Source organism: Xiphophorus maculatus, chromosome 16 (genome assembly GCF_002775205.1).
Source record: "Xiphophorus maculatus strain JP 163 A chromosome 16, X_maculatus-5.0-male, whole genome shotgun sequence".
Classification (NCBI taxonomy): Eukaryota; Metazoa; Chordata; class Actinopteri; order Cyprinodontiformes; family Poeciliidae; genus Xiphophorus; species Xiphophorus maculatus.
Genome location: NC_036458.1, coordinates 19,206,478 through 19,231,014, shown reverse-complemented (window position 1 = coordinate 19,231,014; position 24,537 = coordinate 19,206,478). Strand labels below are relative to the sequence as shown.

Here is a 24,537-nt window from a genome sequence, read left to right as displayed (position 1 = left end):
CACCCTGAAATAACAATTAAAGCAAGGGAATTTATTACTAAAAGCGCTATAATATAATTCCTCATTGTTACACTTTTTCCAACCCAGAATTTCAAACCCGATTCTTATTTTCTTGCATCCACTTCTATTCTATTTGTTCTTTATTTTCTGTTAATGTCTTCCTGCTCCAGTCGTACAACTTTGCCTGCATTTCCATGCTCTCGAACCTTAGAACTGCTCGACAATTTCACAGAACCACCTGGGTACTGTAGTGTTTACCTTTTGCGGCTTCTCACCTTGTCCCCATTGCGTTTGCTCTCCATGTATGGCAACTCACCAAACCACAAGCTGATGCCTGGAAGAAAAATTTGGGATGGGAGAGGGTCGTACGTCTGCAGACAGTGCCTCGCAAATGTTTTCATCTCTGTTGAACTTCACATACTCTCATGCAACGAGGATGAACTCCAATGTATTTATTGGGATGTTATGTCATATGATGACCTGAGCAGGTTGCCAGACAACGTTAATGAAGAGTTGTACATTTTGGAGAAGAGTAGAGTTAGTTTATACGAGAAACCATTGAACGGTTTGAAGACTTTGGTACAACTGCAAATCTACCAAGACATGACCATCACAGGCCTCTGAATAAGACGCAGACTTCCACAGTACCTGTGGGAGAATCTGTTGACAAAATGTCTGCATTCTACAAATCTGGGTATTTAGGATGAGTGGTAGGAAGAAAGCAATTGTTAAAAGAAAACCATAATTCCAGATTAGGTCAAACATGTTTGTCCACCAACTAAATATTACACAGAGACGTACATGACCAGTTTGGAAGTAAAAATGTCAGAGGCCTGGACAGTGAACCGAAATTTACAGCCAGGGTTATGAAATTGTTTTGATGAAATTATTTTAATGTGTCAGAATTGATTAGTCTAAGATGAGATGTTTAATGATAATAATAATATTCACAGATGTTCTTTGTCCAGTCTGATGGTAATTTGAGGTGTTTTGCAAAGAAGAGTGGACAGATTTTTCTGTCACCTGGTGTGAAAGATCAGTAGGCTTACAGCTTTAACTGTTGCCAAATGTGATTGTACAAAATATGGTCTCAGGACTGCTGAATACAAATTCACTTGAATTTGTTTCCTTTTACTTCATAGTAAGGCTCAGCGACATAGCTCAAAGATAGGTTTTTTGTTTTCCGATGTAATCCAATTTACAATTAACATTTTTTTTTTCATACAGAAAATATATACAGTACAGACCAAAAGTTTGGACACACCTTCTAATTAAAATGGGTTTTCTTTATTTTCATGACTATTTATAAGGCAATAAATCCCACTTATTAACCTGACAGGGCAGGTTGACCTATGAAGTGAAAACCATTTCAGGTGACGACCTCTTGAAGCTCATCAAGAAAATGCAGAGTGTGTGCAAAGCAGTAATCACAGCAAAAGGTTGCTACTTTGAAGAAACTAGAATATAAGGGGTATTTTCAGTTGTTTTACACTTTTTTGTTTAGTGCATATTTCCACATGTGTTATTCATAGTTTTGATGCCTTCAGTGTGAATCTACAATGTCAATAGTCATGAAAATAAAGGAAACTCATTGAATTAAAAGGTGTCTCCAAACTTTTGGTCTGTACTGTATATATGGCTTTTATCTGAATCATTCCTTCTTTAAGATGACCAGAATTCAAAGTAGAAAAAAAATAGCTGTAAAACGTGCTATAAAACACGTCAAACAAGATGGTAGCTCTGGATTAACGTCACTCTGAACTATAAAAACCTATGGAATGCATTTGGGGTGTGGGGAAAAAAAAATAAATTTCAAGAATTAAATATTCAAAAACAGAAAATTCAATTAATTGGAAAAATGTATTTGATTGTAAAATCCTGATTAAAACACATTGAAATTTGTGATTGTAACATGACAATGCCTAAAAAGTACAATGAGGCTGAATATCTTTGCAAGACGCTAACTTTTAGTGTCTTGCAAAGACATCACTTGAACGCCACATAACTTAATGTTATGTGGTAGATTACACAAAGCTTGAATGTTTTAAAAAATAATGGACCACTCTCTTGATTTAAAAAAAAAAAAATCTTTTACCTAGATTTTGGTTCATTCTTTGACCTGGAGCACGACCTGCCGGACGAGCTCATCAGTTCCTCGGACCCGGGGCTGACGAACGGAGGAGACTCCAGCCAGTTCCACACCAGCCTCGGGGGGCTCGGCGGAGGGGTTCAGGATGCGGCCTCCAAACACAAACAGCTATCTGAACTGCTGCGCGCTGGGGCACCAACGCAGCCAGGGGCCCCCACTACCAACAGTGCCCCCTCCGCGGCTTCCATGGCGATGATGGGGGGAGTCGGTGGACCTCAAGGCATGCACCATCAGGGCCAACAGCAGCAGCCGCAACCTGGACTAATGCAGCAGGTTGGCATGGTGCCGAACAGGGCGACGGCCATGATGGGTGTCCAAAAGGGCACTGCTGGACAGCAACAGCACCAACACCAACACCAAGGGCTTATAGGGGGGCAGGTTGTGAATGGCTCGCCCAGAATGGGTTACCCTGGCAACACAGGAATGGGTAGCAATAGTAATATTTTGGCAGAGACCTTACAGCAGCAGGGCAGTCCAGCCCTGGGAGCTGGGGGTCAAGCGGGGATGAGACCACATCAACCTGGTGCACTGAAACAGGTAGGTACCAAACCAAACATTACACTTTAGGAATTTAGGTGGAAATTAATTTTATATACATATTTAGTTCATCGTTTTATGTATTTGACTTGATTGCAATGGCGCCCCTAGAAATGTATATTGCAAGTTTTTAAAATATAAAACTTTTAAAAAATGTATAATGTATAAATATTTTATCAAATTTGTTTTATTTTTGTGTATTGATTGAAGAAAATTATTGTATGACCTGAACATGATTCTCTGGAGGAGGGGGCATCATTTTTCAATCGGGGCCACGCCCCTCCCATCGGGCTCCCCTTACGGGCGCCACTGCTTTATCGCCTTGATATGAAAACTTAATGTGCTCTTAATGTTACAAATATCAAAAAAAGCTCATGAAATGTTTGTAGCTTGTGTTGAGGTTCGAAGCGATTGACTCTTCAGCATAGTTCATGTACATTTGCAGCTAAAATAGGCAGTGATGGTTTAGTTAGAGTTAAATGGGTAGATAAGAAACTGTAGTTTGCGCTCAAACTCTGAGGATGAGTTTTTCTACAGCAGGTGCAGGGAAGAGTGCGGTTATGTGTCGGGACTCGCAGCTGCTGCACAGTTAGCTCTGTGGTATCGATGGTTAACCTCCCTGCTAGTCAGAAAACCACATTACAGTTGTGATTTTTCTCCCAAACAAGTACAGAAGCATCTCTGTTAACCTTAAGTGGCTAGATGGAGCCGTTTTCCTGCAGCTAGTTGTAAATAAGTCTGAAATATTTTGGGGGGTTTTTCAGCATTTCCCCAAGATGTATTTGGGATTTTAAAAAGCAAAGCGTACAGAGAAACCGTCACTCGTCCTCTTTTTCCTCATGCTGTATTCTGTGTTTTTCTCCATCCTTCTCCAGATGAATTTGTTGGCCAACGCGGGAAACTACGGTGGCCCATACAGCCATTCTGCTGGCCAGGGGCTGCCTGGAGAGGGGCTGGGCCCACAACTCCAGAATAAAGCAGGCCTACCCAGTGGTATGGCCGCCCAGTTCAACATGGACAAGAAGACACCTCCTGGTCAAGGCATTCCAGGGGTGGTAGGATTTGTTTTACTTATGTTCGCTCACAGATATTGCTTTCTCTTTACAGGCTGGTTAGAGCTTTGTGCCTTATGTTAGTGACATATATTAGTTAACCTTCAGTAACACTGTTGGTTACTGAAGGAGGGTTGCTAAAAAGAAGCAGAGACCAGAAACAAAAACAGTATATATTTGTGTCAGTGAGTGATTGAAATCAGTAGGGCTGCAATCAACGATTATTTTAGTTATCTATATTTAGTAATCTATTGATTATTCTGATGATTAATTGGGTTTTTCAGAAATTTGAAATACATAAAAAGATGGAAATAATTTGGTTCCTTTTGTAAACAATAAAGAAAACTTGTTTTTTGTTAAAAATGCCGGAAAACTTCTTTTTTTTTTCAGTTTTGGGTTAATTACTGTTCTGAGTATATTCTTTCAGCCAAATTGCCTTTATTGAGTCTGTATACTCCAGTTACTGATTAATTATTAAATTAGGTAATGATTAATTAATCAGTTTATCATTATTAAATCCGATTAATCATTCCAGCCCTAGAAATCGGTCAATTTCACTTTTATCAGCTCTCATCGGTGATTGTCGGGTCACAATATCCCTCATTTTTGTGAAATGAGTCAAAACTAATGAAACCGCTGCAGAAAGCGTTTATTTGAGCCGATTAACTTTATGCTCACAAACAACAGCTATAATTTTCCTCCTTGTTTAAGGAGTCAGAGCATAAATTGCCCTCTCTTCTTGGGTTGGTTTTGTTCTGAGACAAAAAGTGGTTTCCAACAGCGACCGATGCAGATACTCCTTACTTTAGATTCGATTAAGTTGTTAGCAGGGTCTACCGTTGCTGCATCTCTTAAGTAAACCCCCAGAATGTCACATGACTATAATCCACCTCCTGTTTGGAGTAAACATAGAGGAGAATGGCGGCATATCCAACTAAAACTGTTATTGCTTGGGGCAGACTGTTCCCAACAGCACATAAAGTTAAAACAAGATAATCTATGTATTGGTTTGCTTCCCTTGCTTTGGCGATGCATTCATTGACAAATATTAACAGTTCATTACTAGCTTTTTTGTTCATTTACCTAAATTTTTAAAGTTCTGGCAAAAAAAGCAAAAGTACATAAGAATTAGTAGCAGTTCTCCACTTGTGAGTTGTAATAAATTTAGTGCAAACCGAAGATTTACGAGAACAGACAAAAAAGGAGTTTCCCTTTGTTGTTTCTACTAATTACTCAATACCAGGCAAAATGACAGGATTGTTTTTGTGTTATAAGACTCAGACTTCCAAATGTGTGTTTTGGCATAAGCACTAGAAGATTTCAGAAGTATGTTTAAATTAACTCAAGTTTAATTGAGCTTTTCCCACCAATTACAACCTCTATTTCAATAATCTTGGTGTCAAAATACAGCTAACACTTTTAAGTGTCACAGCAGCTGCTATAGTTTCAGAGAAAATGTGGATGGAGCGTTACATAATTAGGATACCTTTTGTGTGTTAAACAGTATACGAACCATTTAGAACCATAATAAGGCTACAGGCTTTTGGATGGATGTAGCTGAGGCAATCTAAAGAAAGTTCATAGACGTTTTTATGAAAAAAAACTGGGGATTTCCTATGTTTTTAATTATTTTTACATACATAAAATTATTTTTTTTATTTATTTTTCTAAAATACCCACATTCACTTTTATCCAATTATAAGAAATTGTTTTATTTGACTACAATGAAATTGATTTTTTAAATTAGTTTTTTAAATCCAGTGTCTCTAAAAGGTAGAGAAAAAAAATTAAAATAAATTTAGGCTCATTAGACTGAAAAAAGAATATCACCAAAGTATATATATATATATATATTTTTTTTTTCCGGGCACTACCGGAGCTCCATATAATGTCTTTTCGATGAAGGCTCCTGGTTACTGACGTCTATCCTGCCGCAGCCCTTGTGCATAAACAAAAGTGCTTCCTGCTCATCTCAAATGTTTATTTTTTTTACTAGCTTTCAGCCAAGTGTCTGATGTTTCCACGGATACCAAATAGCTCTATGTTAAACTATGTTTAGTAATGAGGATGGTGGGGGGAAAAGCTAAAATATCCCCCGGTATCTGTGGTGTGAGGCTCAACAAGAAACAAACCTCCCCGCTTAAGTCTCATCTGTTTCTCTGTTGTAGACTGCTCAGCAGCAGCAGCCTGGTGCAGTTGGCGGCGTGTCGGCATCGGTCGGTGGGCCCCAGGTTGGACTGAACACCGTCGGGGTGGGTCCGGGCGCCACGCCCCCCACCGCCGACCCCGAGAAGCGGAAGCTCATCCAACAGCAGCTCGTCCTGTTGCTCCACGCGCACAAGTGCCAGCGGCGGGAGCAGGCCAACGGGGAGGTGCGGCAATGCAACCTGCCCCACTGCCGCACCATGAAGAATGTGCTCAACCACATGACTCATTGCCAGGCTGGCAAGTCCTGCCAGGGTGAGTCGGCTAAATAATATCAACTGCTATACGTTTGTTTTTGTTGTTTTTTTTTTAAGTGGACACTGCAACATAAGCACCAGGTCTGCTTTCACTGTTTTCCGTCACTTCCTGGACTGTTCCTGGTTTTCCCCTCATATCTAGGTTGAGTTATTCGCTCCTCAGCTGGCGGTTCCTCCATCATTTGTCTTTTCTCTCCCCGCTCTCTCTGAGCCTCCATCTGGACGTAGTTTTATAGCATCGAATGACTCACGAGATCTTTCTTAGTTTCTGCCTTCTGTCCTCGTTTTGACTCATTTTTTCCCTTTTTGCCTTGTTTTCTTGTCAAGTCACTGCTTTCAGTCTCAATCTGTCACATTTTACGCATCTCCTCGGCTCTTCTTTCTTTTTCACGCTTCGGCTTGTTTCGCCTAAACATCTGTTTTCGTCTCGTCCCTCAGTTGCACACTGTGCCTCGTCCAGACAGATCATCTCGCATTGGAAGAACTGCACGAGACACGACTGTCCCGTGTGCCTGCCGCTGAAAAACGCCGGAGACAAGAGGAACCAGCAGTGTGAGTGTTTCTCTCCTCACTCTGCTGGCTGCCGTCGAGTAATGATTAACCAAGTTTAAAATCACAGATATTCATTTTTTCCCCCCCTCCTTTCTCTCTCATGTCGCTGCAGCTCTGCTCAACAGTGTAAGCTTAGTGAACTCTTTAGGCGGAGCGGGGCCAGGCGGGCAGTCGAGCTCTCCGAGCCTGAACCCTACCAACCAGATCGATCCGAGCTCCATAGAGAGAGCCTACGCTGCATTAGGCCTGACGTACCAGGGCAACCAGATGCCGCAGCAACAGCAGCAGCAGCAGCAACAGCCGCCACAGGGTGCCATGCCGAACCAAGTCCTTCACGGACAGCCGGGAATGAGGACTCTGAATCCACTGGGTCGGTTCCGTTTCTAATTCTCAAAGCGTTTAGATCAGGGGTGTCCAAACCTTTTTGCTCCATGGGTCAAAATTGGCAAATTTAGACTACTGGTGGGGCCACAAAATTCATTAAATTTAAAAATACAAAAATTAGTGTGTGAAATAAGATGAGAAATACAGTTGAAACAATGGGAAAGTAAAGTCATAATATTTCGAGAATAACCATGAAATGAAAAAAAGCCATCATATTACAAAAATAAAGTTGAAATAATATGAGTAAATTCATACTATAAAGTCTAAGTAGTACAGAAATAATCGAAATGGGGATAGTTTTAATATTTTGAGAATAGCCATAATATTGCAAAAATAAAGTCACGATGTTACAAAAATAGTCATATTTTGAGTTTAAAGTCAAAATAACATGAGATAAGTCATAATATTCTGACTTTATTCTACTAATTTTATTTATTTTATTTTTTAACTTGTTGGCCAAATTTTTACCAGTCTTGACTTGTGGTACGGAGTGAACAGAATAATTTCTAGGGCCATAAAATAGTAGATAGCTAGCTTTATTATGCCCATCTTGAAAAAGTGAAAGTTTTTTGCCAATTTATCTTTTATTTTCTTTCTTTTTTTACGTTTCTGTCACAACACCGGTCTTAGATTTCATTCACAATGGTGTTAAAAAGTCTTAAGTTTGAGTCGGTGAAACGTGCAGAAACCCCGGATGTAGCAGAGGCGTCTCAGTTAGACTTGCAGCTCCAACTGCAGGAAAAGGCTTGTTCTGCAAAGTATTGACACGGTGGCGGCTGGAGTCGAACGTGTCGATCTCATCCCGGTTATTATTTATGAACTACGTCGCATAAGAATCCAATAAAACTGACCTAATAAACTGTTTTGCCTTTTACGACCAGGTGGTAACTCCATAGGAGTGAACGGCGCCGTCGGGGTGCAGCCTCCGAACCAGCAGTCTGCGCTGCTGCCGGATGCCATGCTGCACAGCATGAACGCGCAAAGGCAAGAGCGGCTTCGGCTTTCTGTCTTCGCAGCGATGGGGGTCGCCATTCTTGACAAATTTTAAAGTCGGCGGCGGCTGAAATGTTGAGCTGTCGTCTCGTTCTCTCCCAACCCCAGTTTGATGAACGACAGTGTCGGGAACCTGGGCTCCATGCCCACGGCCACGCCCCCTTCCGCTGCAGGGATGAGGAAGTCTTGGCATGAAGACATCACGCAAGACCTCCGCAACCACCTCGTCCACAAGCTGTGAGTCGGCTCTGTCTTTCAGCTTTAGCACATGGATCCTGCGTCAAATAGATCCGGATCACGTCATCTGCTTAGAGAAATTCCCCGTTCTCAAACGTGTTTCCGTGCGAACAGAGTGCAAGCTATCTTCCCCACTCCCGACCCCGCGGCGCTGAAGGACAGGCGGATGGAGAACTTGGTGGCCTACGCTCGGAAAGTAGAGGGAGACATGTACGAGTCGGCGAACAGCAGGGTAAGCATCCCTCGCGCAGAGGACGAAGAAATGCGCCGCGAGCACGGGATGTTTGCTGTTGGTGTCGTGTAATGTCCTCCCACCCTCCTGCTGTGCTGCGTCCAGGCGGAGTACTACCACCTTCTGGCGGAGAAGATCTACAAGATCCAGAAGGAGCTGGAGGAGAAGAGGAGGACGCGGCTCCAAAAGCAGGGCATGATGCCCGGCCAGCCCTGCCTTCCCACGTCTGGCCTCCCACAGGGTCCGCCTGGCATGGGCCAGCCCCCGGGGCCCCCAGGGCCACCCGGACAGCCTCCCAGTAAGTAAAGCATGCCCGATTTATTGGACAGACTTGTTGGGACTCCTGGTAAAAATGAGTGAAAACCTTGAAATAATTTCACACAGAAAAAGAAAATCTACTTTTTATTAGAGAAATTTTATTTAGTGTGGGGAAAAATGTTAAGGTTAGGGCCGGGCGATATGGACTTAAAGTTCTATCATGATATATTGTGGTTCTATTGTGCTATCATAAGCTCAATCAGAACTATTTATTACATCTTTTTTAGGCTGCGTGTCACAGCATTTATAGCCCCACTAGCACAAATGCTGCTGTTGGAAAACATTCCTCTTTGCTTCTTTAGGACACCAGTCACATAAAGAAGTGTGATTTATATCAGCTGCATTTAATCATATTTTCGAATTTATTGACATTTGAACAAACAGAAGAAAATGGTAAAGCTAACAATCTTGACAATGGACAATTTATGAATGTTTTTAAACAAAATCAACCAGAATTTATCAAGATAATGAGAAATCAAAATTATAAGATTTTTTTCCACAATAAATGATAAACAATACAATAAATGTCAATTTTGTCATTTTACAAAACTGGTGGCATTATTACTGTTCCCCTAACTCTATTAAGAATAAAAGCACCGTAAGGATCTAAATTATATTTTGTTTCATTGATTAATTTAATTAGACTTTTTCTTCTAAACAGTAATCTATGAATTTATATTCCATAGTATCACACATATAACATTTTTTCTTTCCTTGCAAAAAACGTACAAGCTAAATATGTGGATTTTTGTTTTATATTATTATTCAAAATGTGTTTTTTTTTCTACTGCAGTAAAACACAATTTATTATGTTTTTTTAAAACATCCCTGCCGGAAATGCTTACATGGTCGGCTGTCAGTTTTCTGTTCAGAAGTTAAAAAAAAGTTTTGTGATCGGTTATTCTGGAACGTTGTCCTCCTGTCAGATGGTCCTCATCCCGACCCGTCCATGATCAGACCTGCTGGTCCAAATCAGATGGTCAACAGGATGCAGAACCCACCAGGTTAACCTCGAAAACTTGAGTCATAACTCGTAGTAACTTACATTGACTTAGTGTCATTAAAAGTAAATGGTTTCTACTTATTTTAGGTGAAGATTCTGATCATGTCCAATCATAACATGATGGCATTTTAATAATTATTCTAATTCCCTTTTGATGCTTTTAGGAATGACTCAGTTTCCTCAGATGGGGATGCAGAATATGGGTCAGAGGTCAACGCCTCCTCTTCCTCACAACCCTCAAATGAACCAGGTTAGCCTATGTGTCTTATGATGTCACACATTATTTTTGGGGATTGAAACCAAAGCGCTTTGTGTTGCTTAAAGGAAATTAAGGATTTCATGCATTGCTTGTTGTTGTTTTTTCGTGTGTTTTTTTTTTTCATTCCAGATGGGAATGGGAGCAACACGTATGGGTCAGCCCGGTGCCCCACAGCTTCAGACCCAGTACCTTCCCCCAGGCCAGTTTCCTGGCTCCAGTCCCGGTCTCGGTTCTGGTCCTGTTGGGATGAACCAGCCTGGAGTGCAGGCTGCGGTGCCTTCTGTAAGAGTCACACTTGGAGTTCATCTCCTAAACTTCGAAAGAGATCTGCAGTTTTCCTGTTTCATTGACTTCTTTTTGGGAAAGTTTTAAAGGAGCAGTATCATGTTTCCGAGCTCCAGCCTCTCCACCCAATCAGCTCCTTCAGACTAGCCAGCAGCAATTGGCAAATGGTGGAACTGTGCATCAGCTGAGCTCATTATACGAGCTGCTTTTCAGCAAAATGCTGGAAAAAACACTGTTGAAGGGAGGAGCGCTGTTATAAATTTCCTGAGGGCGGAGTTTTAGAAAAAGCAGGAGTTTTTAAAGAGGCAGAGGCCCAATTTCAAGGTGTTAAATGTCAAAGTCAAATTTCTCTGAAATCATATTTGATATATGGAGCATTTCTATAGCAGCTGGAGGTAACATAGTTACTTGATTGTGCTAGAAAATGGCACTATATGCCTAGAAAACACATAATACTTCCCCTTTAATACAGAAATATATATTTTGTGCCTGATCCACTTCAGCAGAACCAGATGTCGACGCCTCCATCCATCCCTGCCAGCAGCCCCGCGGCGCAGTCCGCCTCCTCGGTCCCGTGCTCCGGGGGATCTTTTGGTCCCTCCAACGGCAACGGTCCCGGACCGCTGGCCAACCTCCACCCACCCTCCACCCAGTCCTCCCCATTCCCTCACTGCCCGCCCGTCCGCACAAACTCCCCGTCCCCGGTGCGCAGCTTGACGCCCCAGCCGCATCAGACGCCACCTACGCTGCCCCGCTCTCAGACGCCTCAGCCACAGACCCCAAACACACCGCAAGTGGCAACCCCGCAACACCCCCAACAACAACAACAACAACAACATCAGCAGCAGCAGCAGCAGCAACAACAACAACAAATGCTGCATCCCGCTCCATCAGTTCCAACGGCAAACTCAGAAAAACCCAACCAGTTTCCACAGCATACAATTGGGGGTGTTGCATCTCCGGAGCCCCCGGCAGCTCAGATTCCCTCGGTCCCGACCCAGAACGATCATGTGCCACCGCTGCCGCACACCCCAGTGAGTTCACTTCTGACTCTTCCCGAATAATATTGAATAGAAAAAGCTGCACTTGTGATCCTTAAACTGTTCCCTTCTTCTCAGCCCTCTCCTAAGACTTCCCTGACAGCTGAAGGACAAGTTTCGTCCCCGGCGTCAATTACAAGCAGCTCCGCCCACAATTCCCAGCTCGCTTCCGCAGAGAGCCTGGCTCAGAGCCAGGACAACATCAAAGTAAAGGTGGAAAAGGAAGAAGAAGAAGAGGAGGAGGAGGAGGAAGATAATGTAGGGGGCGACACTGAGGGAAACAGCAAGGGGAAGATGTACAAGGCTCAGTCTGAGGTGAAGAAAGAAGAGAAACCAGAGGTAAGATTGTCCAAACTCATCTCTATGCATAATAAATGTTGGACATCAATGATGGAAAAAATTCCCACGCTAATACTCCTAATCGTCCTTGCAGATTGAGGACGAGAAGCCGCGAGGAGACGCGTGTAAAGCTGAGCCCATGGACACGTCAACGTCGTCTGGGTCGTTGGCGGCAGCAGCCTCGAGCGAAGACAAGAAACCGGAGGTGAAGAAGGAGCCCAAAGAGGAAGAGCAGGGATCAGGGTCACCAGCCACCAACAGCTCCTCAGCCAGCAGTCAGAGCAAGAAGAAAAGTAAGCAGAATGTCAAAGTGACAGGCTTAATTCATTTAGAACACACTAACTAGACTTTTTGAAGTTTTCCTCATTCAGTCCCAAATCTAAAAGTTTAAGCAGTTTATTGTAACATCTCAATAAGGTTTGAACAGGGCAGATTGTTGGCTCAGCTAATGTTAGAGTACAAACTTTAAAGATTTATATCTTATACTGCTAACTAGCTGCTAATGAATTCTTGCTAACTAGCCAATTTTTTTTTTTTTTCGTCTGTTTTGGGTTAGTTGGACGACATTAGTCTTTGCCACTGGCTCACTTCTGTTGCTACGTGCGTTCTGGGTAAAAAAAAAAAAGAGCTTAGCACTACTATTTAAAATATACAATTTTCCTTTGTACATTTCTGTCATGGTACAGGCCTTAAATTTCATTCATGGGGGTCTTAAAAAGTCTTAAATTTTGAGTTGAGTGTAGAAAGACCGAGAGGTAGTGCGGTGATTTTCAGTTATCGTTCATCTATCGTTTCACACTAAACCCATCTGAGATTTTGTTTCTGAGACTCAATCATGGTAATCTGACTTATTAAATTATCTTAGGTACTCTGAGGCATTTTTTAATGTACATTCTGAATTTTATCACATTTATTTCAAAGACATTGTTACAGGTACAAACAATTGTTTTCTAAAGTGGGATTCCCCCCCCCCCAACAAAATAAATCTGCTTAATAGGATGGAAGAATTTAAAAATGCATTTATTTAATTAAATTTTATTTTATTTTTTTACACATATTTACATTGTTTCCCTGGTTCTGTGTTTTCTATTCTGTATGTATTGAGGGTGTAAATAAAAGATTCAGTTTGTATTTTCACTACCAGTTGACCCCTGGAGGACTTTGACCAGCAGAGATCTCAGTTCAAGTGGTTCTGATATCTACCTTGTTTTTCCACACGCCTTCCCCTCCAGTGTTTAAGCCGGAGGAGCTGCGCCAGGCCTTGATGCCGACCTTGGAGGCATTATACCGCCAGGACCCTGAGTCCCTTCCCTTCCGCCAGCCGGTGGACCCCCCGTTACTGGGAATACCCGTACGTATTCGAACTAGTAACAAAACTAACCTGGTAAGGGACTGCACTGGCTGCCATTTTGCTTCAACTCCATCCAAGCATACCTTTTTTGTTTTGTAATTTTTTTCCCTCCCCCACAGTTACTATAGTTTTTACAATCTTTTTTTTTTTTTAGTCTTTTTGCTGCTGCTTTTTGTTTTGCTTTTTTTTAAATGCATGCTGAAAGCATACAGAATGATATTTAGGCTTGTGTGTGTGTGTGTGTGGTTGTTGTGTTAAGCTTGTAAATCAAAGCAGTGGCTCTTATGAACAATTATTACATTACAAGAGCATTACAGTTTTGCCTTTCATTGATTGAAAGATCCAAATAGACTTTATATTAGTGGATTGCCTCACACTTTATTTTAATAAACATGAAGTGGAATAAATTTTTTTTTAAAATTGCGGTTCATGAGCCAGATGCTTTTATTTATCAACTTCATTTTTTACACCTTTTTTTTAAATAAGTAATTTATTTCATCCTCATACACCATTGCTAGCTTTCTAACGCATTTCCTCACCAGCAGCGGTTTAACAGTGTTCAGGTTGGAGGCGCTGGGGGAGGGGGGGTCTGAAATAGACCAAAGTAGCAGATCAGCAAGACCACATCTCCCACGTCCCAAAGTCAAGTGATGCAACTTTTACAACGTCTTGCAATAGTATTAATTTCCTTTGACATTTTACACATTTTGTAGCATTACAACCGCAAACATCAATGGATTTTGATGGTAGGGTTTAATTGTGGGAAGAAAATATACATTGTTTTCAGTATTGTTTGTATCAATACCCTTACATGGCTATAATTTAATCTCAGTATAATTCAGACCAAGGTGCACAGCAGCGAAGTTTTAGATTAAGATGTAAAACAGTATTTTAAGCTTTGCATGTGTATCAAACTAACAACTAATCATTGACTGTCTTCACAAACGGTACAGGATGACTGCAAGCTTACCCCTAAGTTATGACCATTGACCTACACGGTGAGGTCAGGCAAGGATATTATAGAACATGTAAATAATAATGTCAAAATTAAACTGATTGTAGTCTTTAAATTACATATATAATTTGAGAAGAAGTTGGGTTTTTAGCATTAGCTCCTTATAAATACCATGTTGCTGTAGCTCTTTAGCATTAGCTTCCACTAAATACCATGTTGGTAGGTATTTTACCAACAAAATATATTTATATATTACCATGTAAGTATTCACTGGAAGCTATTGCTAAATTGCATTAACTGCCACTAAATACCTAGTGGAAGGTATTTTGCTAGGTATACCTTCCTAGTGAAATACCATGCTGGTATAGCAGCTTAGCATTAGCTTCTGCTAAATATCATGTTGGTGTAGCACTTTAGCGTTAGCGGAACTAATGTTTATGATGACAAATAACTTTTTAGTTAGCTGTGCTCACCACTCTGCAATGTAGTCACTTGGGAGTTGAATGCAAAGAAACCCATTACGGTTCATGCTTAAGTGTGAAAACGATGTATCGTTTACAGTCCACTTACCAGTTCTGCACCACTGTGTGTTGGTCCATCACATAAAGTCCCAATAAAATTCACAGAAGTTTGTGGTTGTATGAATATTCCCGCACAAAATGTTTTGTTTTGAGAATGTCTAGAAATATCTCAATTCGTTTTGTTTATTTTTCTGCCATACAACTGGAGTGTGGCTCTGCAGGCTGTCTTGCTAATATGCATCACTTGTTTGTTTGTGTGAGTGGCTCCATTCAGATACGAGGGTCTTTTCATATCTGTTGTTGCCATAGTGACACTGAAATGGACCCTGCTCTTTGAAACTCACACCTATTAGTCTTTTTTTTTTTTCTCTTCGTTGTTGGAGCGCTTAAAAAGCTTATTCTTCTGCTTGCCCTCCTCTTCGCTTCTCTGTCGAACAGTGCTGCGTTTTCAGGAGAAGCGAACTGGAAAACGGCTCGGCGAACCCTCCAGCCGCCGACGCGTTTGCTTCACCTCAACACTGTTGTCCTCAGCGCTGTCACCTCATCACCACTCATGCTGCTGGCATTGTAGCTAAAAGCTTAGATCCGTCCTGCCTGTTGCTCTTTTTTTTCATGGCTTTGCACCCTGGTCAGTTGCTTATCATGGAGGTTTTGTTCAGCCGTGTTTGTTTCTAAATCAATAGCTCAGCGCCAATTGGTAGCGATTTGACTGGTGACGTGCTCGTAAAATCTACTTGCGTCTTTGGGTAGATTTTACCAACAGTTGACTGGTCTTCCGGCTGATGGGGCGGGGACGGGTAGTTAGATTGGAAGTGTTGGGTGCAAAGCAGAGAGCTGGAGGGCAGAAGTTGTCATGTCTCTCTGTTTGCACATGAACCTTCTTCTTTGCAGCGCTCAACAACATTGTCCCCCTGCACCCTCTTCTCTCCCTACTCTGGTCCTGTCGGCTGCCTGCAATGCCTCTCCCCGACGATGACGATGACGCTGCTCGTCCTCCTCCGTCTCCCATCTTACGATTCAACCACCTGGCTCCTCTTTCCCCACCTTCCTTTTTTTTACAATTTTTTTTCTCAACTCTTCAACCTGACCTCTAACGTGGGCGACCATCCCAATCCAGGACTACTTCGACATCGTCAAGAACCCCATGGACCTCTCAACCATTAAGCGCAAGTTGGACACGGGGCAGTATGAGGAGCCGTGGCAGTACATCGAGGACATCTGGCTGATGTTCAACAACGCCTGGCTGTACAACCGAAAGACGTCACGGGTCTACAAGTACTGCTCCAAGCTGGCCGAGGTGTTTGAGTCGGAGATCGACCCTGTTATGCAGGGGCTGGGCTACTGCTGTGGGAGGAAGGTAAGTCAGATTTGTATTTGTATTATCTGGTGGATCGGTTCAGGAAAACAAGGGAATCTCTTAACTGGTAGATTGGAAAGGATGGTGTTCTAAAAATGCCATAATAAGGAGATGGAGATGCTATGGTCTATGCTTAATCTACTGTTGACGTTCTTGATATGGACAGATATTCTATCCCGGTCGGATTCTGCACTTCAGCCTCAATGCTCTTATCATATCATCACCTTCATAAAATAATGGCCTAAGTCATTTTTCTTCCAAAAGTAATTTTGGCAAAAAAAACAACAACAAAAAAAGTCACCACCTTTTTCTTTCCAAAAAATGTTTTAGGCCAAAAAATAAAATCACTTTTAGTTAGGCCATTAATTTACAGAAATATGTTAAGGTTTCCCACAGAAAACTTGCTACGCCTGGTGGTTGGACGCTTGGCAGTCATTCATCCAGCGGCCTGCCGTGTCTTTGAGTTAAAAAATGTTTAAAGTTGACAGAAAATTTGAAAATATCACTTGATAGTTATGCGTTATTGGAAGATTAATATCTTAACACCAACTATAAAGTCTTAAAAAAGGCAAACATTTAAAGAAAGCTTAAATGAAAAAAGCAATGCTAAGCCTGGTGGCGGCACAAGTAAAGCCTGGTGGCCCGCCAGGCTTATAGTGCGCTGGGGAAAACCCTGTATGTAACCAGTTGCTAACGTTAGCATTTGATCAAATTGCTCACAATTAAAACATCATCAGCAGGAACTGAAAGTAGCTTCATTTGCCCCACACATGTTCACAAGCTACTAATGTGGCAATTCTTGTGATAAATGACATTATCATAACATTATTATAGCTTTCTTAATTTTCTTGACGTCTAAACTTGTTTAACTTCTATAGAAAAATGTTCTGTCGCTGACCAGAATAACAGAAAGGAGAACTTGAGTGATCCCAGCATCATTTGTGCTGTCCATCTCAGCTGATGAGATGGACAGGTGTGAGTTTTTGTCATTTATTTATTTATTTTTTTGAGGAAAGAATGTCGGTTTTTGTTTGTTTTCTAACATTTCTCTTTTTGTTTTCTTTGTCTCTTCGCTTTTACAGTACGAGTTTTCTCCCCAAACTCTTTGCTGCTACGGAAAACAATTATGCACCATCCAACGCGATGCTTCTTACTTTAGTTACCAGAACAGGTAAGACCCTTTTCAGGATAAACCTGCTTTCAGAACATTTATTGTATTTTATTTGCTTATTTTTGAGAGGAAAAAAAAAATTAAAGCTGCTGGGATCATCTAGTCTGTCGCATTTTGTTTTTCCACGTTAAATATATTTCCTGCAGCGAAGCATCAGTCAGTGCAATCACAGAAGAGATTGATTTGTGGCTTCAAATATTTACCGTGGCACCATCACCATCTTCATAGTTCACCGTTTTTTATTTTTCATTTTCATGATGTCGTTCATAAAGTGGGCTCCCTTCTTTGCCGGTTTATTATTAGCGGCGCCGTTGTTGCCGCTGGCTAAAACCGTAACACCCGGGGACTCGTGTGTTTTCTGCCTGGGAGCCGGGTGCGTTTGTTTTCTCCACCAGAAGAAAGGGCGCCCACTTTATGAATGACCATAAAGGATGATGGTTTGCTGTTGCTTTATCTTTTTCCTCATTCACCTTTTCATATTTGGAGCCTTGTATCCTCGCTGCTCTGCTGCCCCACGGCTCCCAGTGCTCTCTCATGTTGCTGTAATGTTTTTGTTGTTGTTGTTGTTGTTTACCACTGGATGTCTGATGCTAATCTTTGCTTTGCCTTGGCTCTCTGTCCTCTGTTGGTTGTTGTTTTTTTTCCACCTCCCGTTCGCCCCTTCCCCTCTGTCTCTCCATCTTTGTTTTTGTGTCCAACCTGTAACAACTTATTTTTCGTCTTTTTCTTTCTTTCTTTCTATTTATTTTTTTTATAATTCATTTTGACCTCTCCCCATCTCCATCCTCTCCCCCCTCCTTCCTGTTTTTTTTTTTTTTATGCTTGTGATGTCTGCATTGGCCTGCTTTTGGTGTGACCAATCATCCACTCCAAAATTAATGCGCAATGTCAAAACCCGCCCGCCCACACAAAAACTGCGCATCATGATTGGCCTCTACCTACCTGCCGACGACCCACCTTGCCCTCCTTGCCTCCACCTGTGTGTGCGCGCTCCCCCGGCCTGCCCTGCCCTGATTGGTGGCTGCTTCTTCGCTCCTTCTCTGTGATTGGCTGTGCTGATGACGAACGGTGTAGTTCACCAAAATATGGGCTTCTTGCTGACAGGTACCACTTCTGTGAGAAGTGTTTCAACGAAATCCAAGGCGACAGCGTGTCCCTGGGGGACGACCCCTCCCAGCCTCAGGCGTGAGTACCGTCACACTCTTAAATACACAAAACGTAGCAGCTGACCCAACTAAAACTGACTGACTGCGTTGGCAGATTTGATTGCATACATGTTATAATAGGCTAGAAGTACAGACTTGTCTGTAGGTTTTTACCGTGTGAGCAGATTTTTCAAAGTCCCACTTAACTTTACTAAAGGAGTCACAGTCCGTCTTCTTTAGTAAATAGAAACGTAGGGATGCAGCTAACGATCATCGTAGCAATCGAGTATTCTGATGATTAATCGGATATTGGCACATTCTGCAGATTTTTTATTTAGCCACCCAAGCATTTTTACACAATATTAGAAATATATTGAAATATCCAAATAATCAAATCAATTCATTTTTTTTACATAAAGAAAATATAATTTTAATGTCTAAAATGCAGTAACATTCTGATCATTTCTTGCAAAATCTACAGCTAAAAAAATACTGTCCTAATCTGTTCATTATGTTTTTAATTAATAATTTGATGGGGAAAGGTGCTCAATAGCAGTTTTTTTTCTTTCTTTTTTTAGAATATATTTACAAAGAAGGTTTCTTCTTAAATGCAACATGCGAATTTTTCTGTAGTTTTGGATGAATTACTGCTCTGACTGTTCTTCTTTCAGCAAATTACACTTTACACTACAGTTAATGATTAACCAATTACTAAATGGATGATGATTTTTTCAATATTCGAGTAATCTAGATTCATTCGATTAATCATGATTTGTTTGATTAATCACAATTAATTTGTTTAATCGCTACTAATCCTTTCATTCCTACAACATTTTCAGATTAAAACAAAAGCATTTTGGGGGTTTATGAAAAATAGCGATTCTAAATCTGTCACGACATATAAAAAAAAAAGACAAATATTGCTCCAAATATAATGCTTACAATTAATCAAATTGGCTACTTCACTACTTTAATCGTTTCTTCTGAAGAGCAGGAATGTTCTGGTAACGTCTGTAAAACACGCCGACACTTCAAAAGGTTCCCGAAGGATTTTCTTTGGCTGTACGAAGCATAGCTCAGTGTTGCTAAAGCTAAACTAAAGTAGCATCAACTAGCTTGATTTAAAATAAGGCATTCATGTTTTTTAAAACAAGGTTTGGCACATCTGTTGAGCAGCAGAATGCAGGCTAGCACCGGAGCAGATATCCGAATGGATTGTGTAAATACTTGAACCTGTGGTGTTTATACTCAAGTTTATCATATTTTGAGGCTCTCATAGACACTTTACCACCTTATTCAACCTCAGAAGGCTTTAAACAAACCCAACATGTTCTAAGACCCAGAAGTCTAAATGCTAATGGGATAATATAGAACAGTTCAGCTTCTCCGTTTCACTTTTTGTCGTCTTTCTGACGTTTTGTTTTTAATGTAAAAATAAGGTCAGACTTTCGAACTTCGCTGACCTCTGATCGCTCTGCCTGAAAAATGCCAGGTTCGGGTCAGCAAACGTTTTCCCTGTGCACCTCTCAATGTAACTGCAGAGATGCATCGTCGCTTGACAGCGAAACAGTCAGAAAACACCAATGAAAGATTGTCGTATATTGGATGAATTGTTATATAATAAAACATACCCAAGCGTGAAGTACTGACCTTTTTTTTTTTTTGTTGTTCATTGATATGCAAATGAAACACAGATGAGCCGAGTGGTTTAATGAATCGTTGTCGGGGCTGGAAAAAAAAAAAAGCAAACAGAACATTTTCAACTAAAGCGGTTTTAAAAGAATTTATATGAGTTACTTGCAGTGATGTTTAAAGCATTTAATGGCCTGGTTATTGTATTGTGACCAAAACCGTTGCTATGGGCACCAAATTTAAAATAAAACAAGACATTTTTAGTTATTTGAATGTTTCTGTATGTGTCACTTTCTCAATTTTGCCCCCCCCCTTACCTCCACTTGATAATATAGAAAAGTAATATTGTTAGAGTAGTCTTAACTGGACGACACTGAAGAAAATCAGCCCAACTAAAAATACATTATTTGATCATTCAAGTGATGCACATAAATGAACTATTTTATTATATTTGTCTCCTAAGAAAGTGTGGATTTAATACTGTTTCTGCTTCTCAAAATTATTTAATTCTTTTGTGAAATATGCTGGACTAGAGAGTATTAGTTTTGTTTTCCGTAATAATCAGGATGTCAGACTTGAAAAATCAGTGTAACTTTTACAAATAATTTTACTCAGTCTTCAGAGAATCAAATATATTCCCCTTCTTTTCCCCCCACAGGTCCATCAACAAAGACCAGTTCCAGAAAAAGAAGAACGACACGCTCGACCCTGAGCTGTAAGTGCTCCTCCTCCTCCTCTTCCTCTCCCTCCTCCTTTCTGTCCAGTGTGGTTATTTGACTCTGGATGGTGTGAACGTCCAGCGGGCCTCCGCTCCGGAGCGTCTCAATATATAATTCCTGACTCTCGTTTTGTCTCTGCTCAGCCTCGTGGAATGTATCGACTGCGGTCGTAAAATGCACCAGATCTGCGTTCTGCATAATGAAACCATATGGCCGTCAGGGTAAGGAGGCCGTCATGAACAACACACAGACACACTGTCTGTTGCTCAAAGTGTGTCTTGGTTATTCAGAAGTCCTTTAAAAATAGTTGGGGGTGGGGGGAAAAGGCTTTGAAATATTAAAGAGCAGTGATTCCTTAAAGTTAAACTCCCCTTCCTGGGTGGTCTGTTTGTGTCACATAAGCATGGGAGCAATTTTCCAGTGTTAAGATCTGATTGATTTATTATTATAATTTTTTTCTCCCATTTCTTCTCCGTTCGCAGCTTCGTATGCGACAACTGTCTGAAAAAGGCCAATAAGACGCGAAAGGAGAACAAATATGCAGCCAAAAGTAAGTGACGCTGTACAAGCGAACGTTCTGCTTTCGTTTCGTCGGTGACGTACGTTGCCGGCCGCACACTCTGGACCTTTAATGAGGGGAGTTTTTTCATCTCATTGGCTTGGTTTGTTGCAGGACTTCCTCAGACGAAGCTGGGGAACTACCTGGAGACGCGAGTGAACGACTACCTCAAACGGCAGAGCCACCCCGAGTCTGGAGAGGTGAGCGTCCGGGTGGTCCATGTCTCGGACAAGGTGGTCGAGGTCAAGCCGGGCATGAAGTCCAGGTGAGCGCTCGGCAGGTTTCTTTCTTCTTAAGCTTGGATTACGTGAGTTTTTGACAAATAAGCAAGCAAAATGTTTTTTTGTTTGTTTTTTTTTTCCCCAAAATTTTGTATATCGGTCCATGAAAGTAAATTTTTTGTGTTAGTATGACTCTTAACTTTCCAAAAGTGTACTTTTCATTTAGATTTTATATTGAAATTATATTTATTTTTTCCCCTCAGTTTGCTTCATTAGTGCTAGGAATTGTCCTGTGGTTTGGCATGAAAACTGTTTTTGTTTTAAATGAAATTGTTTCACATTAACCTTTTTTATCATATCTACCTTTATACATATTTGTTCTTGTAAAAATGTGGTACAATTTGATAATTTTTTCAAATTAATCATACAAAGAACAACACCGCTCCTTAATCGTACAAGATATTATATATTAATTATGTCAATAAGCCCCTCGCTGATAATTTCCTTGTGATCTCTTGAAATTGACCTCATTTTCTACTAACAAAGGTGTTTATTTGTCAAAATTATGAACATCGCACCAAATGTTGTATGTCGTGCTATGGGAAGATGAACTAAAGGAAGAATATATATATATATATATTTCCAGTTGTTTTGTTCTTTTCTTGACTTTCCCGGCAATTTTCTTCCAGGTTTGTGGACAACGGCGAGATGGCCGAGTCGTTTCCGTACAGGATGAAGGCCCTGTTCGCATTCGAGGACATCGATGGAGCCGACGTGTGTTTCTTCGGCATGCACGTCCAAGAGTACGGCTCCGACTGCCCGCCGCCGAACCAGAGACGGGTGTACATCTCTTACCTGGACAGCGTGCACTTTTTTAAACCGCGACACCTGAGGACCGCCGTCTACCACGAGATCCTGCTGGGCTACCTGGAGTACGTCAAGAGACTGGGGTAAGACGGCAAAGGGCGCTTGTGAAAAATGTAGAAGGTGGGTTTTAATATGTGGAAATTAAACACAAAAATGTTTTGCAATATCAGGTATACGACGGGACACATTTGGGCGTGTCCTCCCAGCGAGGGAGACGACTACATCTTCCACTGTCACCCGCCGGACCAGAAGATCCCGAAGCCAAAACGCCTGCAGGAGTGGTACAAGAAGATGTTGGACAAGGCTGTCGCTGAGCGAATCGTCCACGACTACAAGGTGAATACGGCTCTACTTTGTTTTCAGGGTAGTTTTTAAAGAAGCCAAACTTTGTAAAAGTTTTTCTACCACTTTAAGTTCTTTAATTTTTGACGTTTTGTCATATCACAACATCAGAAGTCAGATTTAATTGTAAATTTATGACCAAAGTTCCACAGAAGTGTGAACTTTAAAAAAGTGTTGTTTTTGGAAAACCGGAAAAATAACATCCTGAAGATACCGTTTATGATAAACACATTGGTGGTGGCTGCATCATGCTGTGGGGATACTTTTCTTCTACAAAGACCAAAGAAGCGGGTCAGAATTTTATGGGAAGATGAACTAAAGGAAGAAAGCATGGAATCCCAATAAAGTTCATTTAAGTTTATATTAGTAAAATATGAATGAAAATTCACTTGTCTACAACAGCACAGCAACAAACATCTAAAACAAATGTCTAAAAGTTATATAGACAACTCTATAACAATGAAGGACTTATGGATGAAATTAAAACTTCTGAGAGATAAATAAATGCAAAATATTTTTGAATTCCATTCAAATGAAAAACAAAAGTTCTTCATTTATCCAAAAGAGAAATTAAATGTAACTCGTATCGTCCAAGTATCTTCACGTAGTTGTTGTGTGCAGGAAGGATCTCCGGTAGCAGTGTTGCAACGAATCGGAATAAGCCTCTAACTGAAGATTGTTGCTGTATATCTCGTGTCAAAACAGCTCAACATCAAGGCAGTGGAGATGACTGCTCTTCCACCTCGTTTGCTTTTGCTGCTCCTTTTTCATTCCATCTTTTTTTTTTTTCTCTTGTTTTTGGGGAATTTTTAGGACATTTTCAAGCAGGCGACAGAGGACCGCCTGACGAGTGCCAAGGAGCTGCCGTACTTCGAGGGCGACTTCTGGCCCAACGTGCTGGAGGAGAGCATCAAGGAGCTGGAGCAGGAAGAGGAGGAGAGGAAGCGGGAGGAGAGCAGCACCTCCAACGAGAGCACAGACGTGAGTTGGAACAAGAATCCGCTTGCTGTCTCGACTTGCTGCCGTCTCTTAAAGGCTATTGACTCCGTCTTGGTTTAAACGTCCACAGGCCACAAAAGGAGACAGCAAGAACGCCAAAAAGAAGAACAATAAAAAGGCGAACAAGAACAAGAGCAGCCTGAGCCGAGCCAACAAGAAGAAGCCGGGGATGCCCAGCGTTTCCAACGACCTTTCCCAGAAACTCTACGCCACCATGGAGAAACACAAAGAGGTATGTCTTTTTTTTTATTCTTTTATTGCACCCATAAACTTTAGTGTGTTCTTTTGAAATAAAAGTAAAATAAATGTTTGATACGTTGAAAAAGTAAGGCCGTTTTCAGGAAACGTTCCCCCAAGCGTTCTCCGTTTCATTTTGGTAGGTTTTCTTCGTCATCCGCCTGATCGCCGGCCCCACCGCCAACTCGCTGCCCCCCATCACCGACCCCGACCCCCTCATGGCCTGCGACTTGATGGACGGCCGTGACGCCTTCCTCACCCTGGCCCGCGACAAGCACTTGGAGTTCAGTTCCCTGAGGAGGTCCATGTGGAGCTCCATGTGCATGCTGGTGGAGCTCCACAACCAGAGCCAGGACCGCTTCGTGTACACCTGCAACGAGTGCAAACATCACGTGGAGACCCGCTTCCACTGCACCGTTTGTGAGGTAAGAATATCCATGTTTCCACCAGGAAATTACAAAACATACACAGGATGTGTCTAAAATTAAGGCCTTAAAATGTCTTAAATTTGTTTAAGAGTCAAGTTGGCCTTAAATACGTTAATCACAGGTCTTACGTTGTGTGGTGATATATTATTTAATCTTGTATATTCTATGTAGTCTGTTTTTCTAGTTTTAAC

General features: G+C 41.4%; 1 protein-coding gene across 2 annotated transcripts in view; it reads left to right on the top strand.

Moving 5' to 3' along the window:
- LOC102235592 (histone acetyltransferase p300) overlaps positions 1-24,537 on the top strand; it is a 32,083-nt gene that overhangs the window by 2,287 nt on the left and 5,259 nt on the right. Inside the window, exons 2-29 of one of the 2 annotated variants that reach the window (XM_023348495.1) lie at positions 2,100-2,686; positions 3,562-3,741; positions 5,907-6,198; positions 6,639-6,752; positions 6,865-7,122; positions 8,018-8,120; positions 8,238-8,366; positions 8,481-8,598; positions 8,704-8,896; positions 9,843-9,920; positions 10,084-10,169; positions 10,308-10,460; positions 10,970-11,497; positions 11,582-11,842; positions 11,937-12,135; positions 13,075-13,193; positions 15,787-16,026; positions 17,109-17,197; positions 18,302-18,382; positions 20,633-20,689; positions 20,837-20,914; positions 21,176-21,243; positions 21,367-21,517; positions 22,163-22,423; positions 22,511-22,676; positions 23,496-23,663; positions 23,752-23,913; positions 24,062-24,343. In XM_023348495.1, coding sequence (XP_023204263.1) covers positions 2,100-2,686; positions 3,562-3,741; positions 5,907-6,198; positions 6,639-6,752; positions 6,865-7,122; positions 8,018-8,120; positions 8,238-8,366; positions 8,481-8,598; positions 8,704-8,896; positions 9,843-9,920; positions 10,084-10,169; positions 10,308-10,460; positions 10,970-11,497; positions 11,582-11,842; positions 11,937-12,135; positions 13,075-13,193; positions 15,787-16,026; positions 17,109-17,197; positions 18,302-18,382; positions 20,633-20,689; positions 20,837-20,914; positions 21,176-21,243; positions 21,367-21,517; positions 22,163-22,423; positions 22,511-22,676; positions 23,496-23,663; positions 23,752-23,913; positions 24,062-24,343 — 5,201 coding nt within the window. Of the gene's footprint in view, positions 1-2,099; positions 2,687-3,561; positions 3,742-5,906; positions 6,199-6,638; positions 6,753-6,864; positions 7,123-8,017; positions 8,121-8,237; positions 8,367-8,480; positions 8,599-8,703; positions 8,897-9,842; positions 9,921-10,083; positions 10,170-10,307; positions 10,461-10,966; positions 11,498-11,581; positions 11,843-11,936; positions 12,136-13,074; positions 13,194-15,786; positions 16,027-17,108; positions 17,198-18,301; positions 18,383-20,632; positions 20,690-20,836; positions 20,915-21,175; positions 21,244-21,366; positions 21,518-22,162; positions 22,424-22,510; positions 22,677-23,495; positions 23,664-23,751; positions 23,914-24,061; positions 24,344-24,537 lie in introns of both variants that reach the window. The other variant, XM_023348494.1, reaches the window with a different exon arrangement.